This window comes from Amia ocellicauda, chromosome 3, assembly GCF_036373705.1.
Source record: "Amia ocellicauda isolate fAmiCal2 chromosome 3, fAmiCal2.hap1, whole genome shotgun sequence".
Taxonomy (NCBI): domain Eukaryota; kingdom Metazoa; phylum Chordata; class Actinopteri; order Amiiformes; family Amiidae; genus Amia; species Amia ocellicauda.
In genome coordinates this window covers 45,232,166-45,257,540 of record NC_089852.1, presented here as the reverse complement: position 1 = coordinate 45,257,540, position 25,375 = coordinate 45,232,166, and the positions used below count along the sequence as shown (strand labels likewise).

Here is a 25,375-nt window from a genome sequence, read left to right as displayed (position 1 = left end):
AAAACTCTTCATTGTGGAACTCACAGCTACCAAATGACCACACCTTTAATTTCCTGGAGTATCTGGTTATCTATGTATTCATATCTTCACCAAATTTCACTGTTTCCTCAGATTCCCATTTCAAAAATTAGCTCTAATTCAATTTTCAACATTTAATTTTTTATTTCTGGTTCGTAAAACTCATTCTAATAGTATTTTTATGTTTTATTTTCTCCTTCAAAATTATGCAATGCTAATTTTAGCTCACTTATTCAATGATCATAATTTATATTTCTATAGTATCCTTAAAATTCTTCCCCTTTGACTAATTCACTCATCTTAAATCCAAGGTCTAATTTTAACTTTTATTTCAGGTATTTTATGCAATGCACCAATAACCAAATATTTTCTAAAATAAGACTATAATATGTCACTATACTGTTTACATTCTCCTGCTATGGATTTCACATCAGGCTGTCACTCAGGGCTGCACCAGAGTGCTGCTCCTGTGGATTCCAGCCTTTAGTTTTCCTTTAATTTGACTTTACAGAATTTGTCCATAATATGATTTTTAACAAACAAATTCTTGTCCTTCTGAGTCTTAGAGGACACCATTACTATTTATTTACTTTATTATTAATATTAATCTATGTATTTAGTGTATATTTTTTATTACTTTAACATTATTCTTTTAATAGAATGCATTAATCATTTCTTATTTCTGATGCTTTATGCACTCTGTATACAGTTAAATGTCTAAATCCTCATTAATCTGTTGTTAAAACATCAATAACTGCGTAATTGTAAATATAATTCTGAAATTATTGGTTACTTTCCTTCTCAGTCTTATTCTGGACTATGCACAATATTAAAAATACAAAGCATACAAAACAGACATTTACCTTTCTTAACCTTCAGACTATTATGTTTATACACTCACCTAAAGGATTATTAGGAACACCATACTAATACTGTGTTTGACCCCCTTTCGCCTTCAGAACTGCCTTAATTCTACGTGGCATTGATTCAACAAGGTGCTGAAAGCATTCTTTAGAAATGTTGGCCCATATTGATAGGATAGCATCTTGCAGTTGATGGAGATTTGTGGGATGCACATCCAGGGCACAAAGCTCCCATTCCACCACATCCCAAAGATGCTCTATTGGGTTGAGATCTGGTGACTGTGGGGGCCAGTTTAGTACAGTGAACTCATTGTCATGTTCAAGAAACCAATTTGAAATGATTCGACCTTTGTGACATGGTGCATTATCCTGCTGGAAGTAGCCGTCAGACGATGGGTACATGGTGGTCATAAAGGGATGGACATGGTCAGAAACAATGCTCAGGTAGGCCGTGGCATTTAAACGATGCCCAATTGGCACTAAGGGGCCTAAAGTGTGCCAAGAAAACATCCCCCACACCATTACACCACCACCACCAGCCTGCACAGTGGTAACAAGGCATGATGGATCCATGTTCTCATTCTGTTTACGCCAAATTCTGACTCTACCATCTGAATGTCTCAACAGAAATCGAGACTCATCAGACCAGGCAACATTTTTCCAGTCTTCAACTGTCCAATTTTGGTGAGCTTGTGCAAATTGTAGCCTCTTTTTCCTATTTGTAGTGGAGATGAGTGGTACCCGGTGGGGTCTTCTGCTGTTGTAGCCCATCCGCCTCAAGGTTGTACGTGTTGTGGCTTCACAAATGCTTTGCTGCATAGCTCGGTTGTAACGAGTGGTTATTTCAGTCAAAGTTGCTCTTCTATCAGCTTGAATCAGTCGGCCCATTCTCCTCTGACCTCTAGCATCAACAAGGCATTTTCGCCCACAGGACTGCCGCATACTGGATGTTTTTCCCTTTTCACACCATTCTTTGTAAACCCTAGAAATGGTTGTGCGTGAAAATCCCAGTAACTGAGCAGATTGTGAAATACTCAGACCGGCCCGTCTGGCACCAACAACCATGCCACGCTCAAAATTGCTTAAATCACCTTTCTTTCCCATTCAGACATTCAGTTTGGAGTTCAGGAGATTGTCTTGACCAGGACCACACCCCTAAATGCATTGAAGCAACTGTCATGTGATTGGTTGGTTAGATAATTGCATTAATGAGAAATTGAACAGGTGTTCCTAATAATCCATTAGGTGAGTGTATATAAATAATAACACTGTGTAACATTTTTTTTTGTTGTTGTTCCTGGGTAGTAAGTGTTATTTCCTAATTGCTAATGCCTCAAAAGTATAGAAAATGGCTATTATTCCCCACAAACTTTGCTTTTGTGACCAGGACAGTAATATTGTGAAATGTACCTATTTCCAATAAGAAAACGGGCATTTCGTTCACATAAAGTCAGAAAAAACAACATATGAATCCAAATTAACATGTATTTATACAAAAGTAATACAAAAATGACTACAAAAGATTTAGAAGTGAGTAGTTTTTCGAGATTTATGATTATACTGTAAATCACTTTCACAAATCAGCCCCCAAATGTAGTTTCCCATCATGTTCTCGTTATACTGTCCTTGGTAGCGGTGTTCAAAGTCCAGTATATCCTGGTGGAAGTGTTTGCCTTGCTCCTCTGAGTATGCTCCCATGTTCTCCTTGAATTTATAAATAGGATATGGACTTTGAGGGACATCCTACAGCCCATTGTGCCGTAGTTCTTCACCAGAGTCTCAACCAGCTCCACATAGTTTTCGACCTTGTGATTGCCCAGGAAGCTCCAAATCACTGCAACAAAGCTGTGCCAAGCCGCTTTCTTCTTACTAGTGAGCTTCTTGGGGAATTCATTGCACTCCAGGATCTTCTTTATCTGTGGTCCAACGAAGACACCAGCTTTGACCTTTGTCTCATACAGCTTAGGGAAGAAGTCTTGAAGGTACTTGAAAGCTGCCAACTGCTTATATAGAGCTCTGACAGATTGTTTCATAAGGCCCAATTTGATGTGCAGTGGTGGCATCAGCACCTTCCGGGGGTCCACCAGTGGCTCCCACTTGATGTTGTTCCTCCCCACAGAGAATTCGGTCCGCTGTGGCCAGTCTCGCCTGTGGTAGTGTGCCTTGGTGTCCCTGCTGTCCCAAAGGCAAAGATAGCAGGGAAACTTGGTAAAACTGCCTTGGAGACCCATCAGGAATGCCACCATTTTGACCTCTGACCTCCCAGCCATACTTATCATACTTTAAGGCGTCCAGCAAGGTCTTGATGCTGTTGTAATCCTCTTTGAAGTGCACCAAGTGAGCCAGGGGAAGAGATGGGTACTTGTTACCATTATGGAGCAGCACGGCTTTGAGGCTCCTGTATGAGGCAATGAAGAGGCGCCACTCATTCTGGTTACAGGCGATTCCAATTGTCTCAAACAGACTGGTCACGTTGTGGCAGAAGCAGAGCCCATCTTGATGGGTGAAGAAGCTGGAAAAAGGTTGGTGATGCTTCCTCTGATCTGCGACTTGCACACTTTCATCCAACAAGTTCCACTGCTTGAGCCTAGACGTCAAAAGCTCAGCATTGGACTTGGTGAGACCAAGATCTCTAATCAAGTCGTTGTCTTTTTTGTTGGGGTAGTATGGGTTTCTCTCCTCAGCTCCACCTCTGAAATTGTCATCTGGATCTACAAAGTCTTCCTCGCTCTCTGACTTGCTGCTCTCTTCTAAATACGGCTGCTTTCTCTCCGGAGGAGTGGGTACGGGGAGCTTATGGCAGTGTGGCACCGGGCCAATGGATGAAGGAAGGTCCGGATATGTGACAGCAGGTGCATTCTTGCCAGCCCGACTTTTGGAAGGGTCCACCGTGCAGAAGTAGCATTTGCTTGAGTGGTTAGTGGGTTCCTGCCAAATTCTTGGGATATCAAACTTCATGGCTCTCTTTTCCCCTCTGTACCATCCTACAAAAATACATTTATTTCACCCATGACGTGTGTAATGTGTAAGAGATTCTCACAACATTTTTCATATATATTTTTTCAATAACATTGAAAATTGTAAAACATTTTTAAATTAAAAACTTTTACATTGTTGTTGTTTTTTTTTTATAACATAAAATTCAGAGCAACAATCTTACCTTCCAGAGTTTTTTTGCAGTGCTCGCAGATTAAATGAGGTGCCCAGGGTTTGTCTTGATCCTGGACAGGCATGCTGAAATGTACACAAAGTACTTTTTCGATCTTGTCTTGATAAATTGGCCACAGACATAGCAAAATGGATACTTGCAGCCTCTTGTTACCATCTCAGAAAAGTGCAGATATGTATCCACTTAGGCAGCTGGAACTAAACTGAACTGGTGGGTTTAAGGCCCCTTGTATTTATACTACTATTTATATTACTGGAAAGTTCTAGAAGTTACTCCAAGTTTATTCAGCACTGAATCTATCTGGAATGTTCTGGAAAATAGGTAAATTTCAAAATATCACTGTTCTGGTCACAAAAGCAAAGTTTGTGGCGAATAATAGCCAATTTCTATACTTTTGATGCATAAGCAATTAGGAAATAACACTTACCACCCAGGAACCAAAACAACAACAACAAAAAATGTACAGAGTGTTATTAATACCCCCCCCTTTTATTATTATTATTATTATTTTTTTTTTTTTTTACTTTTTCTGGTAGGTCAAACCTACGCTGCAGTTTACAAACACAAAGCCGAACTTTTGTTTGTGGGAATCCCAAATAGGAAAACACAGTCCTATTTCTTCATGGCCTTAATTTTTAATTTTTATTTGAAGGATATATATATATATATATATATATATATATATATATATATATATATATATATATATATACCTACTTATAGTTTATTTTCATTTCTAGGAGTTATAAAAAAAACTATTAAAAGACCTTCTTATAGTACCCTAAACCCTAAAAACCCTAAAAAAAAAAAAAAACTTGTTTCTTTACAAGCGAGAAAACACACTCAAGCTTGGAGAAATAAAACAGGAAAACAATTCCTGCCTCAAGTACTTGATTTAAGGCAAGCAAAAACGTTTATGTAAAATATAGAATGTGTTACCTGATCGTCAGGCCAGGCGAGCAGACAGGTGAAAGCAAAATTCCACATTAGGGAATTTTTCAAAAAGGGTTCCCTTACTTTTGTATTTTGCTGGCGCGGTTTTGCTGGTCACTGGTCTGGCCCACTCCGGTCCTCTCCATCAGGGTTAGTGATCCTGTCCGTGAATGCCAGGAAATGTGGAAGAAACTCAGTCCTAAATCAGGTTGGAACATTCATTGCATTGCCTTTATTACACGCAGCGTGGAGAACACCAGTGAATCAAGAAGATTCTAGAGTTGCTTACACACAGAAGTCAAAGATCTGGTTATAATTAACAAGTCATTACTATGTTATCTTAAAAGCTAGCTAACCAGAATATATATCATTAGAGGACAGAGTTCATAGGTCAATATTAGGATTAGGGAGCAGGCACTTAAATCATACTGTTTGGCATCTTCTCCAAGATTCTCATTGTCAATAACAAACAAACGTAAATACATTTCTAGCTTTACTTCCACACCAGGAATAGATGGAGAGAGCATTAATGATTAATTAATTAGGTGCTGAAAATAACAATTTTATCTTTCAGAAAAATTGGAGAAAGGCCTGAAGAAATCTCAGAAAAAGACAATACATTGAAAAGGGAATTGCTGTATATACAAACAAACAGGGGCTAGACATAAAGCTGTACTGGGGCACAGGCCCCCCATTCATTCATATTTTTTTCCATGAAAGCCTGCTGCGTGCAAGAAGTGTGCAACACAATGCACTATACCAGGGTTAGTCAATTATTTTGTGTCAGGGTCTAAATTACTTGGTCAAGGTATAGTTAAGGTCCAGACATGGGGGTCACACCTTCAAATGACCCTTTCCAACACACACATACAATTCTGTGAATTAGTAATATACCCCATTGCTTATATTTAGTACATTCATTTGACAAAGTACAAAAATAAAAACGTTGAAATTAATGTAAATATTAGTGTTAAAACGGGTTCAGAACACTTTTAATTTTAATTGGTTAAAGATTATTGTAGGCATATAGATAAACATAATAGACACTTTTCAAGCATTTAGTGTCTTATTAGATTGCAGTCTTTAGCATTTACACCAAGGCTGAAATATGTCCACACATCAAACGATCCGCAGTTTAGCTGTTTATTTATAGAAATCAGGAAAACAAACTGAATACCTGTGTTTTTGACGAGTACAAGGTGCTGCTCTCGCCCCAGTCCAGACTGTGTACAGACCCGTCCGAATCGGGAATCTGCGCTCAATCAACAACTAACTGAACACGGGCTCAATATAGGACATTCCATATTAATACGTCACATCCTATTGGCTAATAACCAGGAAGGGCTGCTACTAGGATCCACACAATAACAAGCACTGAGTGCAACAAACCTCCATAACAATACATACATTTAAAAAAAAAAATGATAGTAAGTTAATTAAAATTATTCTTGCGGTCCATTCAAAAGTGTCTGGCGGTCCAGACCCCTGCACTATACAAACTTCCCTTGCTTAACCCACTGTTCCTACACTGCAACAAGTACTGGGAAAGGTAAACATGTAGAGATATTAATCTTTTTGAAAATATTTGTTTAAGTATCTTCAACATACTGTACATGAACATTCTCAAAATGTTTTATGGCATAAAAGGCAGACACTGTATATGCAAATAACAAAACCTCCCTCACTTCTGACTTGCGTGCCGACACTGGCCTCTGTGCGCTGCAGCGGCTATTATAGCAACACACAGATGCGCATGCATCAGTTTGTGTTTTCAGTTAAACTGCGTTGCTTTTACAAGCATTGATTGGGTTACTGCGTTGCATTTATATCCATTTCTATTTTCTGGGATTATCAATCTAAATGAATGCACTGACAAATAAAGTAAATTGTTAAAACTCAAACTTGAGATTTTACTGTGGCACAGCAGATTTATACTTGGTCACATGCCCTAGTAAATGGGGTCTAGCGACGCCCATGCAAACAAATAATTATGGAAAGAGATTAAAAGGAAACATGAAGTCATACAACTCCAACCTCTTTTAAATCTAAGCGCAACTAAAGGGTACAGAGTCTGGCGGGAATTGGGCATTTCATGAACAATCCTTTCCATAATTTAATAGAGTGACTACTAGATTTAAATAATTGTGCTGTTTGGCTGTATGATTGAAATGTGAAATTATATGTAATGTTTAAATGTAACTGGGACGTCCTCAAGGACCAAAGGAAAGGATCCAAGTGCAGGCTTAGATATGAAGCAGATAATCCGATAAGGGCAAAACGAGAGAGAGATAACAAGGACAATCCAAGGTCAATCGATCAGGCAAACAGGCTAGTAGGGAGATCCAAAAAGGGGTAAATGAGAGAGGGTAGCAAAAGTTCAAATACACGGTTAAGCAAACAAGAAACAAGGCTCGGCATTGATCCAAAAGAGAATGCAAGACTTCGCAAAGAAGCTAGGACACAGAGGGGTTTAAATACTGTGTAGCAAAGAGGGTTTGAACTAGGTGAATGAATGGCTAACCAATGACAGGAAAGGAGGACAGAACAGGTGCACCTGGAAGGAAAGAATGTGGAAGAACTGGTTGAACTGGACAAAGGAAAGGAGAAGCACTAGAGTTAGTATTCGGGAGAGGGAGACCTCTGGTGGTGAACTAAGGTATAAGCAGGGGAGACCGTGATAGTAACTGTAAGTGTGTACACACTAAATAATACTACTATGGTGTATTGTATTATTGAGTATGGGAATAGTTTGAAAAACTAGTTCTAAAATTGTATGTGGTAACAAAGCCAATGCTTTGTAATGAACGAATAATACATATTTGCTCTAGTCAAAAAGGTTTATAGCATAATACGTTTATCGGGTGATAGAATTTGCCAATTTGGTTGTAACATTTGGGAAATTATAGATGATAATGTTTATAGAAAGATTTGCACAGCAGTCATCACAAGGTTACATTTTGTAGAATAAGGGTGGAATTATGTAATCCATTATTAAAGATGAAGGTTTATTTAAAAAAAAAAAATATATATATATATATATATATATATATATATGAGACAATGGATGTCCATTAACGGGTAAAATACAAATACACTGTCTTAGATATTTATAAGTTAGATAAAAAGGAAAGAGATAAGCACATTGTTTTGAAAGTTGTACAGCTCCACACAAAAACAGAGTATTTCCACTAGGAAGTAAAGTTGATTCAGTAACACAGGAGATATGATGCTGTTGATGACAGCTGAGTGCTGTACTGAAATAATTTGTGATAAACTAGAACCAAGATTATTATTGTTTTGAATTGTCCCTAGATTGGAAACCTTATAGATTGTGTGAATGTCACCTACTGTACCTTTGATAGAGATGCCTTTTATAAGGAGGATCTCTGATGTTGTGTGAACCACACATTGTGTCTTCAGATGACTGATTTCCTGAAGGAACCGATGTTTCACCCGTAGTGGCAGAGGTGCATGTGAAGGAGACGCTGGTGTTCTCGTTGAGACTAAAACCCCATTCATAGTGAAACAATTGCCGGCAAGGTCTGTGTGAATGAGTCATTGCCGGCAAATCGTTACCGGCAATTTTCCAGCAAGGGTCCTAGTCTAATTGCTGCCAATTTGCCGGCAACGTGTCTATGTGAATGGAGCAGGAAAATGATTGCCGGCAAATGCAGCGTCAAGTCCTTGCATGTCAATGCAGTGCGTCAGCTAACTGCCGTGACCAGTCTGATTTTGACCAAGCATTTTTGTGACCACAACACAAGAAGGTTATTCGACCTTTGAATAAGAACTTGAGACCATAATGAGAAATGGACCGGGAAAATAATATAAAAATACAAAAGATATTATCTCTATATAGGCAAACGTGTTACCCCCTCACACTGGGGTCCAGTGTAAATGCTCGCGTGAAGGTCCATATTGCACTTCTCCAGATGGAGAAGCAGGACAGGGAGCAGAAGGTGGAGTACAGTTACAAATTAGAGTTGCAGAGACTCGAGATTGTGGCCAAGATTAAGAAGCGGCAGCTCGAGGTAGAGGAGAAAGTAGCCTTGGCTCGTGCTGGGCAGCTGCCTTTGTCTGTTCCCTCTGTCTCTGCGCAGCTTCCTCCAACAGTTCAATCAGCCGACCATTTTGATATAAGCAAGAATATTGCTTTACATCCACCATTCAGGGAATCTGAGGTGGATTCTTACTATAGCGTGTTTGAACGCATTGCTGTGTCGCTGAGATGGCCAAAAGATATGTGGCCATTGCTCTTACAATGCAAGTTATTTGGTAAAGCCCAGGAGGTTGTGTCTGCATTGGCTCTTGAGGAGGGTTTACAGTATGACTGTGTGAAACATGCTGTCCTCCGTGCATATGAATTGGTACCTGAAGCCTATAGGAAAAAAAAATCAGGCACCATAAGAAAAGCCTAAATCAAACTTTTGTGGAGTTTGCCCATGAGATGGAAACTCTGATCGATAGATGGTGTGTTGCCAGCAAGTGCACTGACTTTGCTTCTCTTCGTGAGTTGACTTTGCTGGAGGAGTTCAAAAATATTCTGCCAGATCGGCTGGTGGTTTATCTGAATGAACAGAAGGTGGCGACGTTGTCTCAAGCAGCAATGCTGACTGATGAGTTTGTACTAACGCATAAGACAGTGTTTAATATGCCCCGTACTGAGTTTCGGAGTGTACTGCCATCCCCTGTCACACCGATCAAGCGCCCCCATCATTTCCGAATGCTTTTACTATCACAGGAAAGGACATGCAATAGCTGATTGTCTGAAATTGCAACGCAAACAGGTTTCGTCTCATTCCCCTCAGCCCTCTAAAGCTGTTGGGTTAGTTGGGTTGCCTACTGCTTTTGAGCAGTCCCCTGTTGTGTCTTGTCAGTCACCTGATTCTGGTTATGATCCCTTTATATTCCCTGGATCTGTATCACTAACAGATGATTTCAAGATGCAGGTTCCCATTCGTATACTGAGAGACACTGGAGCATCGCAGTCCGTGATCCTCTCAGATGTGCTGCCCTGGTCTAAGGAATCATTCTGTGGATATAGTGTTTTGTTGCAAGGTTGCAAGATGGGATATGTGTCAGTGCCCTTACACTATGTATGTCTGCATTCTGAGTTAATGGATGTTTCAAAGTTGGTCTGAAACCATCTCTTCCTGTGAAAGGAATCACATTGGTCAAGGGAAATGACATTGCAGGAGGTTTAGTGCAGCCTGTGTTGGAAGTATTTGACACATCTGAGACACTCAATAGCTCGGATACATTGGGGAAATATTTCCCTTCTGCTTTTCCAGTATGTGTGGTAACCCGTGCACAGTCACGTCGACTGGGCAATATGATTGGTTTAGATGACACCGTGTTTTGCCCAATCTTCAGTAAGGACGAGATGTCCTGTTCATCTAACCCGTGCCCTGGAAAAGAGGGTGAGCGAGGTAAGCCTGCAACTGCTGTTGATAATTCAAGTAAGTTCTTGTTGCCAGTTACCTGCGAAAATCTGATTAGGGCACAAAAGGAAGACCCTAGTTTAAAGAAATGTTACTCCACTGTGGTAGCCCGAGAACAAGCTAATGTGCAAACAGTAGCTTACCTTCTAGAGGATGGACTATTGGTACGCAAATGGAGCACTCATAAGAGGTCTGATTGCATTTGGAGTTCGGTGTTTCAGATTGTGAAGCCAACACCTATTCGATCCCAGGTGTTATCTTTGGCTCATGACATTCCCAGGTCAGGACATTTGAGAATTACAAAAACCTATGATCGTGTCTTGCGACATTTATTTTGGCCTGAGTTAAAAAGAGATGTGGCTGAGTATTGTAGAACCTGCTATACTTGTCAGCTATGGGAAAACATAACCAGGTTATTCCTCTGGCTCCTCTCTACCTGATTCCTGTGATGGGAGAGCCATTTGAAAGAGTGATAGTGGATTGTGTTGGCCCGTTACCTAAAACAAAGTTTGGTAATTAGTTGCTATTGACTATGATGTGTTCTGCAACTCGCTATCCAGAGGGCATTCCTCTCCGTAAAATTATCTCTAAGGTAGTTCTGAAAGCTTTAACACTAGAAGCGCCGACATTTTGAACTACCTTCAAGCGCCATAGCCGGTCATTGTAACCGATAGCTCTTTAACAGCTGTGATATGACACATCAAAGCCAAACCGTCGTATAAAACTCAGAAGTTTTATTCATGAACATCAAATCCAACACTTACATAGCACAAATGCAGTAGTAAAATTGAAATATGATCATAAAACATTAATATTATTGCTATAAATAACAACGCACTTTTTTCTAAACCCGCACACTGCAGTCAAAACATGAATAACTATATAGCCTACAATAAGCAAAAAGCTCAAAAACGGCATACAATAAGATAATGAAACAATTGCACACATAAATATTGGAATAATGCTCAAAAGCAATATTTTATAGTTAAAAATAACTATTGTGTTTATAATAAACATAATTGTACACTGAAGTAAACATTTTCAACACCGTGTAAACTTTGTTTTCAACATACACTACTTTTATTCACTGTAGCTTTGTATTTCAATAAACTATTGACTATATATAGCCTGCATACCTGACAGCTCGTACAGTCACACAGGACCGTTTCTGCACTTTCCCTGCATGAGCTCGTACCTCACACTGCATTTTGACAGCCTCTCCAGGTCAACACTTTTACTCCACGAATATATAGCATCACAATAAATGCTCCTCCGCCGATAATGTCCGTGAATCATTATTTTGGTGGATGTGCTGCGCTATTGCTCTCTGTACTGTGCAGTAGCATTGCGTATTGATCAGTGGAGTAAAAGCACTCAGTGCCATTTGGACCTGCGTTTCACTCGCAGTGTTTTCACAGCACTGGCACAAAGCCATGAATGATCTGTCATTGCCAGTGTCACTGATGCCCCTGAATCAGTCATGTTCATATATACGGCATGTCCAAAATTAGCTCTCTTCAATCGACGTTTCCAATCCGCTATGATTATTTGCAGGTAATCACTGTATCAGCTCAATCTGAGTACAGTTTAAATATAAATATTTGATTTATTATGTATTTAAATGACCAGTCAAAATAACCTGACTTTGGCTTTCTAGGTAAATGTGTTTAAAACTTATTTATTTTCTCATTTTTGCAGCTAAAACGCTGTAGGCATGTTTAATACATATATTTAGGAAAAGTCACAAACAGGTATTCGCAGTGTATTTAGGAACACAGAGTAATTCAAATTTTAATAACCAAATCGGTCAAATTGACCGGCTCAGCACTTCTAGTGTTAATCAGGTTCTTTGCAACTTTTGGTCTGCCTAGGGTGGTATAAACGGACTAAGGTACACATTTTTTGTCTAACCTGTTTGCCCAGGTCCTTAAAACCCTTGCCATTACTCACAAGGTCTCTAGTGCTTACCATCCTGAGAGTCAGGGTGCATTGGAACGTTGGCACCAAACCCTGAAATCCATGCTTCACAAATACTGTATGGATTGGGATGAAGGTATACCTTTTTTTGTGATCAAATTTTTATTTATTTTTGGGAGACAAAAAAAAAAAAAAAAAGTACAGAGCATCAGTCCCATTCCCCCCAACCCCCAAATCCATCCCGCCAAAAGTGACAGACTGCCTCTCCCCAGACCGCAGAGAACCCCTGTGGTCTAGTTCAGAGAAGTGGTAATTAGTAGAATGGGTTTAATAATGTTTTAATATTGTCTGCTGCCGTTGCCCAGCCGCGCACAGTCCCCTCCCTGGCTCCATGCATTCTAGCGATAGAGAGCTCCAAATGAACAACATCAAGAAAAGCAAGGGTCCACTGACGCAAGGGAAGGGCGTGCAGAGGCTGCCAATGCAGCGCAATCATTATTTTTGCAGCACTTATGCCAGCTAGCCAAATTAGTTTCTCCTGTATAGATAAATCAAGCCCTTGTCTTTCTTCAGCAACAGTGAAATAACAGCTGTATTAACATCTCTACTAAAGGAGCCCATCTCTAAGGCTGTCTGCACCATATCCAGCAGTAGAGGTCCCAACTGAGGAGAGGTGAGGAAAGGACAGATCCGGCGTATGTTGCTCAGGAAGAATCTACAGGTGCGTGTCAGCGTGGTGATGTGCTGGGTGTAGGAGAGCGCAGGATCGAGGGTGACTCCTAGATTTTTAGTGGAAGAAGAAGTAGAGAGTGTGGTGGATTCCAAGGGGATCGAGATGGGGAGGTCAGCAGAAGGTGAGGAAGAGTGGGGGAAAAAGAGGAGATCGATTTGGAGAGGTTGAGCTTGAGGTGGTGCGAGTGCATCCAGGTGGAAATAGCAGACAAGCAGGAATAGATGCGAGGGGGGAAAGAGATGGTCAGAAGAGGGAAAAGACAGGAAGATCTGGGCATCATCAGCGTAGAAGTGGTAGGAGAAACCGTGGGAAGCGATGAGGGGGCCCAGGGTGCGAGTGTAGAGAGAGAACAGGAGCGGGCCCTGGACGGAGCCTTGGGGAACACCTGTGAAGAGAGGTTGGGGGGTGGATGAGGAGCCTCACCATGTCACTTGGTAGGACCGGTCACTGAGGTAGGAGGAGAACCAGGTGAGAGCAGTCCCAGAGATCCTAAGGTCAGCGAGGCAGGAGAGGAGGATGGATGGAGTGATCAAGTTCAATGGTTTCAGAGAAAAAACTTTTAAGCGAGTGATCTAACAGGGTAATCTTGGCTTCAAGTTCCATGATTTTATATAAATGGGATTTGTTTAGGTTAGAGGAAAATAATGTAGCATTATTTCTAATAAAGCCCTTTACTGCATCCCATAATATGCAAGGGTCACTCACTGAGCCGCGATTAAATGTGAGAAATTTATCAAGTTTGGCTTGGAAAGAAGTACGAAAATATTCATTCTGCAGTAAAGTGGAGTTAAATCGCCATCTGGTGGCTTTGTTTGGAATATCAGGGAGTACAATACAAGAGTACATAGCGCTATGATCTTATAAAGTCATTGGTAGAATATCAACAGTGTGTAGTTGTGAGATGAGAAATTTTGAAGCGAAGATTAAATCAATCCTAGAGAAAGACCTATGTCTAGAAGAAAAAAAGTGAAGTCTTTAGCAGAAGGATTAAACTCTCGCCATGCATCCACCAAACTGAGGTCAAGTGTAAATCTCTGTGATCTCTGCAGATGCTGTGTGTTGGGAATTGGCCTGCTCCACAGAAGATCTATCTACCACTGGATCTACTACTGAATTCATATCAGCACCCACAATTAAGCTATAGTCAGATAGGTCTGATAACAGTTTGGTAATTGAATTGAAGAAATCAACATCATATGTCTTAGGGGCATAAACCGAGATACTAGCTTTTAAAAATGCTATTCTGCCCTCTGCATCAACACCCGTGCCTAAAACAGTAAACTGGGACTTACGGTGCAATAAAATCAAAGACCCACGCGTCTTATTACGTGCAGAAGAAGACACGGCCACGTAATAGTGTTTGTTCGCAAATCTATGAACATCTTGCTGTTTGAGATGAGACTTCTGTATCATGGCAACATCTATTTTCTTTCTTTGCAAAAGATCAAGACAACTAACCCACTTGTTGGGAATATTTAAACCTCGGGCATTCCAGGACAACAGTTTAACATTACTAATATTATTAATCATGAGTATCAAAGGTGAGATCAAGAATCCGAAAGATATGCATACTCAAAGTATAAAGACACATACTCATAAAATAGTCATGAAGACATGAAGGAAGATCACAGGCTTGGCACACATGAAAAAGTAACATTGTAAAACAGCAACGTAGCATTGACAAATACAGAGGAAACAGAAATAAAGTCAAATTATCAATTCCACCCTTCCTTACCAACCTCCCACTAACCTTCCCCCCCATCCCAATGCTGCCCCCCACCCCACCTCCCATATCTCCCTCCCTGCCCACCCTCCCCAGCGCACTTTGTAATCTCCGTGAACCAAAGAACCATGAAGGGGGCTCACCAGAACCTAAAACCACCCCACGAATGAAAAAGAGAGTATGAACTGAACAACTCTGACAAACAATTTACACGGCTCAATTTACTATAATCGTATATGAATAATAACAATAATAATTTAAAAAGAGAAATAATAATAATAATCCAATACAGAATGAAGATATATTGCCAATATGTTATATACACTAGCACATCAAATTTGTATAGTGTATATTGAAAGAACTATCAAAGAGACCCGTATCATGACTGGTTATGATTTTTATTTGACAAATTTGCATCCTGATAGTAAACACAGCAGTTGAATAAGAAAGCAACTAGAACGCTGTGCTTTTTTCCTCAAGACAAAAAAACTACAGCGGTGTAAAAGAGCAAGATAACTGTGTATAACATGAAGATGCTCATTTACTGATAATACCATACATCACTGCAACAAGATCAGTCCATTTTCTCCTCCAGGGGGAAACGCAGGGCTTTGCGCGGAGAGCGATCCGTGGCGACTGCCGCGTCCTGGAAATGCGGGTCAAGGAAAGCAGAGACATCATCCTGTGTATTAAAGGATAGTCGCTCCCCACCGTGGTTAACCTTCAAAACAGCAGGGTACATTAAAAAGTTTTCCACTCCGTGGGAACGAAGTTTCGCCCTGGCCCCTCCAAACGCTTTCGTCTTAGCAGCGGTAGTGGCAGAATAATAAAAAGATAACTTGCAACCTTGCACGATCACTGGATCCGACTGTCGAGCAGCCTGGAGGATGTGCTGTCGGTCAGTGTAGCGGAGACATTGGAAGATCAAGGTACAGGGCCAACCAGCATCTTTAGAGCCACCAGAATAAACACAATGCACTCTGTTTAACTCCAATAAGGGCTGATCAGTTATTGACTTCATTACTGGGAACCAACAAGGAATTTCTTGCTAAAGGAAACGGATCGGGTCATCATTCTCAACTCCCTCCGGCAGCCCCATTACCCTGACATTACAGTGGCGACTTCTATCCTCCAGATCCGCTATCTTGTCTTGAATTTCATCAATACGAGCATTGCATTGATTAAGTTCAGGTTTTTGCTCTAGTGGTATCCTGCTTTGCTGTTAACTTCTTAACAGAGGAAGCGATATCAGCTACCTCATTTTTGAGAGCGCTCAGGACTACAGCGCTATCGGCAACACTTTGAAGGACAGGCCGCAAAGTCGCGTCAATTGCTTCCTGGACTGTTCCCCTGAAGGCGAGAGTAATTTCAGCCAGGTGAGTCTCCTCACATGATGCATGTGAGCTAGCTAGAGGAGCTCTGATGTCCTCTCAAGAGACCATGAAGACTCACTTTGATAAAAAGGCTGTTCTGAGGTCTCTACAGCCAGGTGATAAGGTCTTAGTGTTGTTGCCTGTACTAGGTTCTTCTCTTTCGGCTCGTTTTTCATTTATAATTGAAAAGAAACTGAGTGCTACAGATTATGTGGTTCGGTCTACTGAATGTAGACACCAATATCACATTCGTCATATTAACATGCTTAAGTTATATTATTACAGAGACGTTGCTCCAGCTGTTTCCTCCGTTGCCCCATTTACATTGTTAATGAAGACGTTGAGGAGGAGGATTTTGTGTTGTGCCATTTACCCCAGCAGTGTGCTAGACTATGCAACTCTCAGATGCAGCGCTCTTTGCCATTACATTTGAAACATATAGATGATGACTAGCAAGCTGATATCATGAGTTTAATTCATGACTTCCTTGGGTTGTTTTCAGAAATACCTACACGTACAACTGTGTTGAAACATGATATAGAGGTCAGAGATGTGGTCCCAGTTAAACAACATGCCTACCAGGTTAACATAACAAAACGTGAAGTTATGAAGCAGGAGGTTGCCTACTTGTTGGCAACCCTGCAACTTGAATAAATTGATCTCCAATCAAATACCACTGTGAAGGACAAGCATTCTACATGTACCTTTCTGGCGAAAAACATTGCACGGGTCTTCATAACCATGTTTGGCAGCACCTACATTTCTGATCAAACATTCTCACATATAAAGATAACAAAACCAAAAATGCGATCCAGACGGACATCTTCATGCTGGCCTTGATGTTGCACTCACCAACTTCACTCCTGACATTACTGGATTGCTCAGCCAAAAGAAAGCTCAGCAATCTCACTGATTTGAGTCCGGTCCCTGGTGGTGAGTACAGTTTTTTATTTGTCCCTGTAGTAAAAAAGCTTGGGGACCCCTGTTCTACACCAATTGGATAATTGCAATTATTTAAATTTGCTTAAGCTTCATTCATAATAGTTAAATATTTCAATTACTAATGTAAGATTGTATCAAGAACACAGACAATTAGATAATTAAAATACATGAGGACATTTTCAGCTTCTTTCATCTTAATTCCGAACTAATTATGTACATTGCAATACTGCTCAAAACTGGTACACAGCTTATATTCAGAAAGTAACAAGAAAGTAACCCATTTCACCCAGTAAACAAAGTCGCCCATAAAAACATCTTTGTAAGTCGCCCTGGATAAGGGCATATGCTAATAAATAAATAAATAAAAAAATAAATAATAATAATAATAATAATAAAAGGAGAGTATCCATAAAAAAGGTTTAAAGTAGAGGTCTGGGACCCGATCAGATTTCTTGCGGCGCGGGATTAAATGTCCGAATTAATGACGGTATCGGTCGGTAATTCTGGTGCACTTTGGATTGGAGCGGCCAGTCTGACAATAGCCCGCTCTCGACATCCTTTGAAAGAAAGCAGATCCGCGCTTTCCTCACTCTTACGGACCCCTGCACATCCGGCTCTGAGCGCTGTGTTATGCAGTGCTTTCTGTGTCACACATTACATCTGCACTCGTCTGTGCGCGCAGCACGTGCAAAGCACAGTCCTCAGAGCAGGCTGGTGGTTGATGAGTGACAGAGCAAAATAAGCGTGGATACCCTGTCGTTGAAGGATGTTCAACTTGGACTGGAAAATGGTCAGTTTAGTGCTAGAAGCCCACATCAGGCAAGTCTGATGTATGGGAGTCATTTTCACATGTCATAGACGCAGGTGCAAACAAATTACCCTTTTCGTAATGTGATAAATGTCTAAAAGTTGTCCCGTTCAGCAGCCACAAAATTGGAACCTCTGGTTTAAGGCAGCACTCATGTCTCATCACAAAAGGAGTCCGGTGCCGGAGCAGTTAAAAAAGAGACCACAGAAAAATGTGTTGAATTTGTTTGCCAAGACATTTGACCATATGATACTGTGTCTGGAAAGGGTTTCAATCAGCTAGCCCAACATTTGGTCAACACAGCAGCAAAAATAGGAATATTCGATGTCAGTGAGATACTACCACACCCATCAACAGTATCAAGACATGTTGAAACGAGGTTGACGAAAGCAATGCAATAATATCCAAATTCGGATGTGCAATTACAGCAGACATATGGACAGAAACCTATCGCAAAACGTATTTTTTGTCGGCAAATATTCATTACATTAATGACCAATCTGAGCTACATTCAAGAGTGCTTTTTGCTGCCCCTTTCGACCCAAGCACCTCAAAGACTGGTGAAAACATTAGAAGGCACCTGCTGCAGAATATCAAAGTATTTGGCATTGATGCAACAGAAATGGGCAGAAAGATAGTTTTTGTCACAGATCGTGGAGCCAACATGGTCTGTTCCTTACGAGGATTCACAAGACTAAATTGCACAGCGCACATACTAAACATGACCCTGTCCAGTGCGTTTGCTCCTGCCATGATGGAAATGTCACCAGAGGTCGCTGGGCTCCTCACTGATGTTAAAAAGTTGGTCACATATTTCAAACATTCAGGACAGCAGGGCAAGCTGAAAAAGTCACTGAAACAATCCATTAAGACACGGTGGAACTCCAATTTTGACATGCTGAATTCTGTTTTGGAACAGTATGAAGACATTGCATCTGTGCTGTCTGAGAGCAATAATTATGACAAGATTGGACGCATCAGCACCAACACACTCAAGTCAGTCATATCATTCCTTAAACTCTTCAAAGAGGCAAATGACGACTTGGAAACTGACAACACAGCTTCAAGTGCCTCACTGGTTCTTCCGTAGTCAGTGAGATTAATTGAGCACTGTTCGTCAGCCACAAAGGACCCTCTGCTCTCTGAAATCGCATCCGTATTTGTGACACGGCTGAAGGAATTACTGTCAACAGACAACACTTTGCCACATTCTGTTCACATGCTTTATCGAATAGCAACCTTTCTGACACCAAATCTGCGAGGTTTGAAAATGATGGATGAAAGAGGGCGACAGGATGTGATACAGGGAGTCAAGGAGATGATTGAAGATTTCAAGTTTGATACAGACGGTGAGGATGTTGAGCTGACACCTGTCAAAAGGCCTGCTGTTCTCTGTAAATTTGCAGATTCGGAGGATGATACTGAAGAAGCAGGTGGATCAAAATCCTTGGATATCCAGCTTCAGGAGTATAGGACCCTGAAACTTGTATTATCAAGAGAACAAAACATTCTGCAATGGTGGCGTTCACACAGTTCCCAGTTCCCTGCCCTGAGCAACCTGGCAAGATATGGTCTTTGCATCCCGGCCACGAGTGCCCCTTCAGAGAGAGCATTCAGCCTTTGTGGTCGAATTTTGGAGGAGAGACGCACGGTACTGAAACCGTCATCAGTCAGCGACATTCTGTTCCTGCATGGATGTTTTAAATAGTTCGGGAAAGTATTTATATTGTTTAATTTTGCAGTATAGCTAGTAAGCCAACAGTTTTCGTTTGTTCGTATTTTTTGGCTTATCATTTTGAGTGACAGATGTCGTATTTCATTTATATTTCTCTGTGATGTTTTTCTACTGTTTTGACAGTAAAATATGTTAAAATAAATCTGTATCTTGATAAGAAAAATACAATTATATTATAGCCTACATTTTGTATTTGTTATCCCCAATCTATCTCTCTTTCTTTAGGGGAAAATTTAAATGTGAGATTCTGTAAACAATATGTACATTTTGCGGGATCAGTCGGGTCAGGAAGAAAATCATTGTAAGTGGGTAGCGGGCGAACACAGAGGGGATTGTGAGTGGGAGTGGGCAGGTGCGGGATAGAACCTTGCGGGAATGGGCGGGAGCGGGATGAAAAAAACAGTCCCGCGCAGACCTCTAGTATAAAGCTCAGCCAGAACCAAGTTTACAACCACAAAATTATAAAGAAACAAACATCTGTCAATGTTGAGTCTCATTATCTAATTAGCGGTACAAGAAAGAAAATAAAAAGGCTTATCCTTATAGACATGTACATAAAGCAATTATCATATTGATGTTATAGGAAACATTTTAATTCATAATCCACATTCATACCAAAAGGGGTTAGGGTTTTAAATGAATCAATCCAAAACAATTCTCGTTGCAACAATTAGTTATTAAGATCCCCTCCCCTGCTGGGCAAATTAAGCTTTTCAATAACCTAAATAATGCAATAAAGAATTTGAATGTTTAGCATCAATGAAGTGAGTAGCAACGGTATAGGTTGTGTATTGACATTTGATGGTAGTATGATTTTCAGCAATTCTGGATTTAAGAGATCACAAGTTTTTCCAAAGTATGCGTTACCACAAGGGCAAGATATCATGTAAATTACACCAGTTGTCGCATGATATTACTCATTTTATTGGAATCGTTTTACCAGTAAATGGGTGTTTGAACGAGCGTGCTTTAAATGTACTATTATATTGAGCACAGGAACTGCATTTGTAGTTAACCAAATTATCTCTTAAATTACGTCCATGTCTAAAAATAATTTAGATATTATGGAATCATATTGTAAAATGTACCAATGTTTAGTGATTGTCTTACATTTTTTCTGCACATTTTGAGTATTTAGTGATTAACAAAACCAGATTTTAATTATTTTTTGGAGTCTTCTTAAAGACTATAATGCTAAGTAATGTTAAGACTGTACAACACACTAGTTAGAGCTCATCTGAATACTGTGTACAGTTCTGGGCTCCACACTTCAAGAAAGATATCGCTGCTCTAGAGGCAGTTCAGAGGAGAGCAACCAGACTTATTCCAGGTCTGAAGGGAATGTCCTACTGAGAGACTGAGGAACTGAACCTTTTCACCCTGGAACAGAGGAGACTACGTGGGGACTTGACTCAAGTCTTCAAAATCATGAAAGGCATCGACCACATCAAACCAGAGAAGCTATTCCAGATCTGCAGGGACACACACACCCGGGGACACAAATGGAAATTGGGCTTCAAGACATTCAAGTCAGAAAACAGGAGACACTTCTTCACACAGAGAGCTGTCACAATCTGAACAAACTCCCCAGCGATGTGGTTGAAGCTGAAAATTTAGGAACATTTAAAAATAGACTGGATAGGATCCTTGGATCACTCAGTTATTAATGGACACCAAATGAGCACGATGGGGTGAATGGCCTCATCTTGTTTGTAATCTTTCTTATGTTCTTATGTATTATGATGAGTAGTTTTGTGGTAGAGATCAGTATATAGTAAGCCATCTTCCTTTGTGATCCTTAAATCCAGAAAATTGATACGATTATGATCAAATTGCATAGGAAATGTAAGATGTGCATTACAGGAATTAGAGAAAGAGTTCAATAACATTGTCAATGTATCTCTTCCAGGTGACTATATGTTTTAAAGAAGGGTTTACAAAAGGATTCAAAATTGATAATTCTTCCAAATAACCAACATATAGGTTTGCATAATTGGGAGCAAAAAAGACGCCCATGGCCGTAGCTTTAATTTGGAGAAAACAATTTTGTTTTTTAATTAATACATTATTGTATTGTATTGTATTGTAATATTATGCTATTACCTATTACCTATTATAAATGATATTATTAGTTATTACCTGTTTACTCTTGAATTACCCATTTACTGCAACAAACAAAATCACACACTATATCTGTATAAGCACTTTATCAATTTTACTCTCATGAGGACTGAGATTGTATTTTCTTGCTAATACTATAATGTTATTTAATTAGTATATTTTTATTTATTTTATTGGTCAAGTGTCAGGGCATCTACAAATAAACAAATACAACTACATACACAGGAGACCAATACACATACAGATCTACAAGGTACCTCCCGTCACCACCCTGGGGTGCAAACAGTGATGTAATTTATAATATTGTATCTGTCGCAGCATATAAATATATTTCACTCAACTGAGTAGGACAAAATACCACATAAAGTGGTTTTATTATAGAAGAGGACAAACAGACATCTCCTGATGCCTATAATTTTATATTTATAATTATATGTGGTGAGTATTATTATTTTATTTTTCTTACTGTTATTTGGTCTCTGTATATGTTGGTTGCCTGTTAAAGTTAAATAAAACACATAACTACACATAACTACTTGATTGATTGATTGACACAGTTGAGAAAATCAAGGCTATCCTTTATAATATATGCTGTACTTGAAATGTTTATGACATACAAATCCTACATGCCATCAAATTGATAACTAAGGAATTGACTGTAAATTCATTAAAATGAGACATTACAGGAAGACTCAACATTTTAATACTGATCTGCATTTTTTTTAATCAAACTAAATTAAGTTGTAGGGCATTTCAGGAAATGTGAGATTTTCCTTTGTTCATTGACTGAAAATGCAATGCAGTACACCATACACGTATGTACCAGTGAAAACTGGGTCTACTAAATACTTTTTTGACTGCACGTGTAATCAGAAATTAATTTTCATCTTATAATAAGTACCTTTAACAGTTTAATTCTAATCTGATAGGCTTTCTACTCAGAATCCTGTCTTTCATGGCTGATTTTTGTTTTTGCAAAGAAATACTTGGGCATTCCTGTGAAAGATCAATGTCCATTGCACATGTGCCCATACCATATTCTACTGTTAATATTAAACAAAAATGAAGGTAATTACTTTTGTAATTACAGATGAGAGCTTGAAGACTGAAACCTGCCCATGAACTCCCCGAATTCAACACTTGCTCCGAACGCTACATTTGTTCGGCCTCAGTTCTTTTATATCAGTGGCTTATCTAACCTACCAAATGCAAAATATTACTATATTTTCTTGTGCTTCGTATATGTGGTAACTATATTAGGTAATTCCTTCATCCTGTTCATTATATACATGGAGCGTAGCCTTCACACCCCTAAGTATGTTGCCGTTTGTAATTTAGCTATAGTTGATGTTTGTGGCAGCACAGCAATTATACCAAAGTTTATTGACACTTTCCTCTTTGATTCTCAGTTCATCAGATATGAAGCTTGCTTGGCCAATATGTATTTTGTACATTTCCTTTCCTCCTTGCAGTCGCTTATTCTTGTTGTACTAGCCTATGACAGGTTTGTTGCTATATGCTTTCCACTGAGATATCACAACATTATCACCAATTCTTCGATGGTTGTGATTTTAGCAGTAATGTGGGCTATCACAGCACTAATGGCAATTACAGCCACACTTTTATTTACCAGATTGTCCTTTTGTAGATCTATAGTGATAAACAGCTTTTTTTGTGATTATGGACCTGCAATTAATCTGGCTTGTAATGATAATTCTCCAAATTTCATAGTGGCAACATTTGGAACAACAATATTTTTTGTCGCCCCAGTCGCAGTGATTGCATTATCTTATGTATGTATAATATTTGCACTGTTAAAAATTGCAACACTGGAGGGACGTTTGAAAGCCATGCAAACCTGCACCTCCCACCTAATTTTGGTGGCAATTTTTTACTTTCCAATATGTGCCACTTATATTTCCACATTGAGCTCCACCATTCATCCAAATGCCAGGATAATTAATACATCCTTGGCTTGTGTCATTCCACCAATGCTGAACCCTATCATCTATTCTTTGAAAACAGAGGAAATCATGTCAGCAGTAAGAAAGCTTTACAAGAAACAATCTAAATTCACATGGAACAGAAGAATAACTTGTATATTATATGCAATGACATGTAGACTTTAAAGATGTATGTAGAATGTGGTTTTACAAGAAATTAGTGAACCTAAAATCACTATTAATATAAACTGGAAGAGAAAATGAGGATAAACACTGAATGATGTCTATTGGGGTGAAGTAATTCCTATGCAAAATGTAGAATAATGTGAGAGAATAAGCACAATAATGTGGGCTTTTAAGATGTATGTAAAATGTGTCTTTCATGTACTGAAGACAAGCCCACGGAGTCAGAATGCCAGTTTATTTCTTACAGCACTATAATGAGGGTGTGCCAGGTGTGTGACAGTTAATCCACTCCCTGTTGGTTTACCACTCTTGACAATAGAGCTTAGGGGAACAATACTGCGTGTTGATGTGTTTTTTGTTGTTTTTTATGCTGTAGTTCCATAATTTTATGTCAAGTCATATTAATGGTACATTAAATGGAAAATAAATGGATAATAAGTGCAATGCAAAATAAACTTTTAATTCTTTGTACCTTTTCATTGTTGTGAGAAGCAAATTATTTTGGGATATAACACATTTTCTAGAAGTTTAATCCAACATAATGAAAAAAGAGCTTTGAGATTGTATTATTATGTTTTTTTTGTAATGTTCATGAACCCATTTGATTTTTTAATTTTGCTAGTTACCTCATTTAGCAGCAGGTAGAAGGGTAGAGGTGGATTCAACAGCAGAGATTGAAAGTCTGTAAAGGCATCTAGACTCTTATCATGCATACAGATGTTATTCAAGTAGCTAGGCTACTTTGCAGAAAATGACAACTGGTCAAAATTACAAAAATGTTGCAGTGTTGTCAGACCTCGAATAATGCAAAGAAAATAACTTACTACTACAATACTAATGTTTTAACTTAGGAAAAGTTCAGAAAAAAAAAATTGGTTGAATAACTCTGATTTTCAATCACAGCTTTCATGTGTCTTTGCATGCTTTCCACCAGTCTTTCACATTGATGTTGGGTGACATTTGCCACTCCTGGCGCAAAGATTCAAGCAGCTTTGTTTGATGGCTTGTGACCGTCCTTGATCTGGTGGTCCTCCATCCACACCTTGATTGACCTGGCTGTGTGGCATGGAGCATTGTCCTGCTGGAAAAAACAGTCCTCAGAGTTCGGGAACATTGTCAGAGCAGAAGGAAGCAGGTTATCTTCCAGGACAACCTTGTTACGTGGCTTGATTCATGCGTCCTTCACAAAGACAAATCTGCCCCATTCCAGCTTTGCTGAAGCACCCCCAGATCATCACCATTCCTCCACCAAATTTCACAGTGGGTGCAAGACACTGTGGCTTGTAGGTCCCTCCAGGTCTCCATATAACCATTAGACGACCAGGTGTTGGGCAAAGCTGAAAACTGGACTCATCAGAGAAGATAACCTTACTCCAGTCCTTTATGGTCCAATCCTTATGGTCTTTTGTAAACCTCAGCCTGGCTCTTCTTTGCTTCTCATTGATGAAGGGCTTTTTCAGCCCTGCCCCT

The 25,375-nt window shown here is 39.6% G+C and overlaps 1 protein-coding gene across 1 annotated transcript; it reads left to right on the top strand.

Annotated features, from left to right (window-relative positions):
• The first annotated feature begins 22,894 nt into the window (after nucleotides 1–22,894).
• On the top strand, nucleotides 22,895–23,905 carry LOC136747177 (olfactory receptor 1E16-like). The gene has a single exon (XM_066700133.1). It carries the CDS (start codon nucleotides 22,895–22,897, stop codon nucleotides 23,903–23,905), a length of 1,011 nt encoding a protein of 336 aa, XP_066556230.1.
• Nucleotides 23,906–25,375: the final 1,470 nt, after the last annotated feature.

What these genes read in the sequence shown, in the direction of transcription:
- LOC136747177 (XM_066700133.1), top strand. Translation starts at nt 22,895, where the DNA reads ATGAACTCCCCGAATTCAACACTTGCTCCGAACGCTACATTTGTTCGG.